The following is a 6,751-nucleotide window of genomic DNA, read 5'->3' as shown; positions in this document are numbered from 1 at the left end:
AGAGAGAGAGAGAGAGAGAGAGAGAGAGAGAGAGAGAGAGAGAGAGAGAGAGAGAGTGTGTGTGTGTACCTGGTATTTATCATGTTATGGGGACATTTTTGAGGTCCCCATAAGGAAACAAGCTTATAAATCGTACAGAATGAATTTTTTTGAGAAAGTAAAAATGCAGAAAGTTTCCTGTAAGGGGTAGGTTTAGGGGTAGGGTTGGTGTAGGGCAATAGCATATACAGTTTGTAGAGTATAAAAACCATTACACCTATGGAATGTCCCCATAAAACATGGAAACACAACATATGTGTGTGTGTGTGTGTGTGTGTGTGTGTGTGTGTGTGTGTGTGTGTGTGTGTCGTAGGGCTGTAGGGATCACACGGTAGGACCGTACTGTGATCATTGTGCTCCTGGATACTACGGAGACGCCACCAGAGGAACTGCAGAAGACTGTCAGCCATGTGCTTGTCCTCTTCTGAACCCATCAAACAAGTACGTCAGCACTGATGTCAAGAAGTCATGACATCAGAACCTACTAGTGGTCAACTGATATATCGCCAAGGCCGATATTTGGCATTTTTCAAATATCGGCATTGGCCGATAAGTTTTCCTGTTTGGCCGATGCGTTTAAGGTGCGCCGGACTTTTATTTTGACTGCACTGAGAGCGACAGCGCCTGAACACACAGTGCTCACATTCTCCTCCTCTTGTTCGCTGTTGTCGTTAACAGTTCTGTCTAAATACGGATAGAAGTCTGTCTAATTATCAGATAGAACGGTTAAACAAAGGAATTAAAATGTATACAGAAAGCCTTATAACGATTGTTTTTATATTATTAGTAATAGAATGGCAAACATTATAATACTTTCTTGTTTGCCGTCAGCATTCAGCAAATACGCATTTATATCATTTAAACAAATCTTTGAATGTCTAATAAACATCTAATTTCAAAAACCTTGCAAACTTAGCCAGATCCAGTTGTGAGATCTTGTGAAGTGTGCATGTGACCTGCACGATCGTGTGTTCTCTGTGTAACGGTCGGTCCGTGTGAATTGAATGCGGACAGGAGGAGAGTTCAGCTTCACTGAGGCACGTGATCGGCAAACTTTAAGCTCATGATTTTAAATTATGATTTTTTTATGCATTTGCCCACTGTCATATTCATGTCATTTTCACTGTGTGCTGTATGTAAAATGAGTGTTACCTTGGCTTTATTTGAAAAAAATATGATTAATGCACACAAACTTCCCAGAATACTGAGTGCCCTGTTGGTTACAGTGTTTACCTTTTTAATTATATTTTTATTAAATATTTATTTATTTGTGAAAAATACTATGTCATCTAAAGTATAAGTATGTTTAACAACTTTATTTTTTTATAAATTTTCAAATGATTTCAAATTTCTTAAATATGAATTAAATTAAATTATATCAGCTTTATATCGGCCATCGGCCACCCTGCTTTCCAAGATATCGGCATCGGCTGTCAAAAAACCCATTAACCCTACAAATAAACACCATCAATAATCAAAGTATTTTCAGAATATTACTGTATATAACTATTATGTTCTCCTATATTACATACATGTCCTCCTGAGACCCAGCCGTATACTTTTTCCTCTGTAAAAGACAGTATATTTGAGCATATTTCTCACAGTTAGTCAAAGTTTTGAGTCTGGATTTTCAGACTTTTCAGACATACCACATGTTTGAAGGATTGACCATGAAAACTCCCTCTCCTTAGTCTTTAAAATTATTGACATTGACTGAATCACTGAATTCAGCACTCTTATGGAAATATGATCATATTTTTGTAATTATCATTTATCATATCATCATGACTAATTTTCAAATATGAGATATTCTTATGAAAATGTTAAAAATGTATAATCATTCTGTAATATATTTAATAACATAAATCATCTTTGTAAAGATTTTCAATAAAAAAAAGAAGCTTGGAACCTAAAAATGGATTGGTGGATGAAAAAAAACAGTGTTTTTGCCTATAGGTCCTATAGTGCATAGCATAAAATATCAATAAAATATATTTTTTCATAAAACAAATTTCCCATTTCTTTCTTATGCTCCAAACAATGACATGACATAGGAAAACAAAAAAAAATTTATCTGGGTCTCAGGAGGATATAATATTTATGTTTCATATTAACAATGAGGATCTCAATTACCATGACACATTCACTTACACTCAATTTAAATTCAGAGTTTCAAGTAAAAAAGAAAAAAAAACGATTGTACTGTATAACTAAATCAAAATAACAGAAATAAACCCAGTACTAAATGTCTCCAGGTTACGTATATAACCATGGTTCCCCGAAGGGAACGAGACGCTTTGGGAACACCCCGGCGAGACCATGTAAAAAAGCATGTATGAAATCAGTCCAATAGAGAAGCGAGACGTCACGAGCAGGGTGACGTGAGCAACCAGGAAGTATAAAAGCGCATCTGGCAAATGCACATGTTAGCTTTTGCGGAAGGGAGCGCCTGCAGGGATGCTGGGAATATGGCAGAAAGACGCAGCATTTCTTTCCCTTCGGGGAACAATGGTTACATACGTACCCTGGAGACGTTCCCCTTCAGGAACTCGAGCTGCGTCTAAACGCTTTGGGAATGAGAATACCCGCTGCGCCATACGAGTAAGTCCCTGTCAAGTTTGTATCTGGTGAGCACACCAAGACGAGAGAACCTGGGACCCTGGAGTAGATGTAAATTGTAAAATCGGACAAATGTGTGCAGAGAGGACCAGCCCTCCGCAGCACAAATATCTTGAAGGGCCACGCCCACTGATAAAGCATTGGAGGCCGCCATACTCCTAGTCGAGTGCGCCCGATGGGTGACTGGAGGCCAGAGGACTCGTAGGCCAGTGTGATGGTCTCGACCACCCACCTACTCATAGTTTGCTTACAGCCCCTTTCTTAGGTGAACCAAAGCAAATGAATAACTGATCTGCCTTACGCCACTGGGCAGCTCTGTGAACGTAAGTGAGATTGAGTCTTTCCTGGCCTGTTTTCTGGAAGGGAGGAGGACAAAAGGCTTGTAGTACTACAGGACCCGGCGAAGAAGTGGGCACCTTAGGGACATACCCGGGTCTTGAGTAAAGGAACGCCCTAACCATGCCCGGGGCAAACACCAGGCATGATAAAGTGAGTGCCTGCAGATCCCCTATCCTCTTCAGTGAGGATATGGTGAGTAAGAAGATCGTATTCAGCGTTAGCAGCTTGTCAGAGATATCTTCAATGGGTTCGAAAGGACACAAAGCCTCCAGAACCACCGCCAGGTCCTATGAGGGCACCTTGTTGTGCTGTACTGGCCTCAGCCTCCGAGTGCCATGGAGGAAACGTGTAACTTACGGGTGTCTTCCCAATGACTGACCATCTAGAAGGGTGTGGTAAGCAGCTATGGCTGCCATGTATACCTTCAGACTGGAGGGCGATAACCCTGCGGAGAAATGCACCTGCAGAAACTCCAGAACTTTACCAACTCGGCAGTTGACTGGGACTTGCAGTCGCTGTCCGCACCAAGAAGTGAAAAGTCTCCACTTCAATGCATACAGTTTCCTCATGGCAGGAGCTCTGGACTGGAGTATGGTCTCAACAACCTCAGTAGAGACACTGGATGCTAGGAGCTGTGCCCCCTCAGGGGCCACGCCCCCAGGATCCATAACTCCAAGCGGGGGTGAAGAATGGTGAGAGGAGCCTGAGAGAGGAGATCCCTCCTGATTGGAATCTCCAACGGAGGGCCGTCGAGGAGGGACACAAGGTCTGAGAACCATACTCGGTTGGCCAGAATGGGGCTACTTACAGAAGATGGAACCCATCCCGGCATACTCTCTCCAGAACTCCCGGAAGCAGAGCGATCGGGGAAAAAGTGTACAGACAGAGCCTCGGCCACGTCTGCACCATGGCGTCCAGCCCAAGTGAAGCTGGATGCATGAGGGGGAACCAGAGTGGACAGTGTGTTGTTTCCTGCGACACAAATAGATCCACTTCCGCCTGGCCGAACTCCCTCCATAGGAGCTCCACCACCTCTGGGTGGAGCCTCCATTCCTCAGGCCTCAGCCCCTGTCTCGACAGGATGTCTGCTCCCTGATTGAGGTGCCCAGGGATGTAGACTGCTCTGATTGAGAGGAGCTTTCCCTGAGCCCACAGGAGGATATGTTGCGCCAGCCTGTAAAGGGGGCGAGAGCGCAGACCCCCCTGCCGGTTGATGTCGGAGACCACGGATGTGTTGTCTGTGAGGACAAGTACATGATGTCCCCTTAGGTCTGGAAGTAAGTGTTTTAGAGCTTGAAACACGGCCAGCATCTCCAGGTAGTTTATGTGCCACATAAGATGATAGCCTTCCCTCCGACCTTGGGCAGAGCGGCCACTCATGACCGCTTCCCAGCCCGTGAGGGAGGCATCTGTCGTTAGCATTACGCGACGACAAGGAGCCCCCAATATCGGCCTTGAGACAGGAACCAAGGTTTCCGTTCACATGTATAAGGCACATAAACATCGCCGCGTGACCTTGGTCCTATCACGTTGGACGCAGCTGCCATCAGACCCAACAGTCTCTGAAACTGTTTGACAGTGAGTGACTGGCCTTTTCTCACTCCGCTCATGGCTGTGAGAATTGCTTCGATACGAGAAGGAGACAACTGTCCCTGCATCGTTGTCGAATCCCACACCACACCCAGATAAGTGGCACTCTGTAGTGGAGAAAGCACACTTTTCTTGGCATTGATCCGTAACCCCAGCTCTTTGATATTGGCGAGGATGACATCTCGATGTCGAGCCACCAACTGCTCCGATTGAGCTAGTATCAACCAGTCATCGATGAAGTTGAGTATGCAGATGCCCTGGAGTCGCAGTGGAGCCAGAGCAGTATCCACACACTTGGTGAAAGTGCGGGTTGAGAGTGACCAGCCGAACGGAAGAACCCAATACTGGTATGCTTCGCCCCAGAAAGCAAACCTCAGGAACCTCTTGTGTTGAGGAAGGATGGATACGTGGAAGTATGCGTCCTTGAGATCTATCGTGAGAAATCAGTCCTTGGACCTGATTTGAGACACAATCTGTTTGATAGTGAGTATCTTGAACTGAAACCGTTTGATAGCGCGGTTCAAAAGATGCAGATCTATGATTGGATGCAATCCTCCATCCTTCTTCAGAACGATGAAGTAACGGCTGTAGAACCCTGACTCTCTCGAGAGAGGAGGAACACGTTCTATGGCCTCCTTCCTCAAGAGAGTGTCTACTTCTTGTTCCAATACCAGAGCCTGCTCGGGGCCTACTAATGTAGGAATGACCCCGTTGAAGCGAGGTGGATGAGAACCGAACTGAATTCTGTAACCTCTCTCTACAGTGTGCAGGACCCATTGTGAGATATTTGGCAGAAGTGTCCACGCTGTCATAAAGTCTACTAAGGGAACCAGTCTCTCGAGACTGGCCTCTGGTGTTGCTAGAGGAGGGGACGAGCTTGAGGGGACTTGCTTTCCCGTGCCGTACCGTCGCCAAGCGGCAACTGGGAAATTCAGTCATCGGAGCTCACTGAGCCCTGAAGCACCGGGGATGGCAGGGGTATTAGTGAAGTTCCCTGAGGGCACTGAGGAGGATCGGGCACCGTATACCGAGGTGTGTACCTCTCCTCCCCAGGGTGGGCTGCTCTCGGGATGATGGAATTGTCAGGACCGCTTGGCAGAGGTCCTCTTTGACAGAATAACGGACCACAGATCAGCTTTCTGTTTAGAGAACCCCAACCGAGAATGCCACCCCACCCCCTGCTCTTTCGTCGGGTGTTTCTGGGTCTGGCGATATGAGGATCTGATTGGAGCTCTATTGGACTGATTTCATACATGCTTCAGTACGTGGTCTCGCCGGGGCATTCCCAAAGTGTTTCAATGTAGCTCGAGTTCCTGAAGGGAAACTAAATATGTTCATTAAAGGGGTCATCGGATGCCCATTTTACACAAGTTGATATGATTCTTTAGGGTCTTAATGAAAAGTCTATAACATACTTTGGTTAAAATTTCTCAATGGTAGTGTAAAACAACACCCTTTTTACCCTGTCAAAATCAGCTCTGCAGACATCAACCCGTTCTGTTGCATGTCCCTTTAAATGCTGATGAGCTCTGCTCACGCCACCCCTCTCTCCCGTGGGGTGAGGAGCCATTCTCGGAGACTGTTAACTTTAGCCGCATTTAGCCACAGAACTTGCTAACTAGCGCATTATTAGGAAAGGTGATTTGCAAAGATTCCTAAAACCTTATACTCACTTCTTCTGTTGGTAAAGCTAGATCACGAATGATTCGCGCAAACATAACCGCATTTAGGTAGATCGGGGGGTACATTCCCTTCAAAAACAAACGTAAACCTCTGCGTCTTCAGTGACTCAGATGTCAGGAGTAAATGACGACTGCTATGTTCATTATTACATCCAACAACAAAACACTTCAATCGCTTAGGAGACATTCTTGTCTACATCTGCTCCGGCGTCAAAACAATGCAGGTCGGACTGTTACAGCACACTCAGGGCGGGTCTAAGATAAGATGACCTTGTCAATCAACAATTGAGGGAGGGGCCTTCATCCGTGTTACATCACAGAGACAGGAATCTGAGAACGGCCTGATTTGAAAAAGGGGATATTATTTTTAGGGATTAAATAAAAACCCCTGGGTGGATTTTTATCATTATAGGGTAGATGTGTACACACACTGCCAACACACATTTATGTTCAAACAACATGTAAAAGTGAATTTAGCATCC

General features: G+C 45.3%; 1 protein-coding gene across 1 annotated transcript in view; it reads left to right on the top strand.

Annotated features, from left to right (window-relative positions):
• Positions 1–6,751, top strand: part of lama2 (laminin, alpha 2) — a gene marked incomplete at its 5' end in the record, with an annotated part of 106,098 nt that overhangs the window by 15,037 nt on the left and 84,310 nt on the right. Inside the window, one exon of the mRNA XM_016244669.1 lies at positions 353–480. Within this exon, the coding sequence (XP_016100155.1) occupies positions 353–480 (128 nt within the window). The remainder of the gene's footprint in view (positions 1–352; positions 481–6,751) is intronic.

Source organism: Sinocyclocheilus grahami, unplaced genomic scaffold, assembly GCF_001515645.1.
Source record: "Sinocyclocheilus grahami isolate Dianchi unplaced genomic scaffold, SAMN03320097.WGS_v1.1 scaffold730.1, whole genome shotgun sequence".
Lineage (NCBI taxonomy): Eukaryota > Metazoa > Chordata > Actinopteri > Cypriniformes > Cyprinidae > Sinocyclocheilus > Sinocyclocheilus grahami.
Note: the sequence above shows the minus strand (reverse complement) of the source record. Positions and strands in the feature narration are given on the sequence as shown.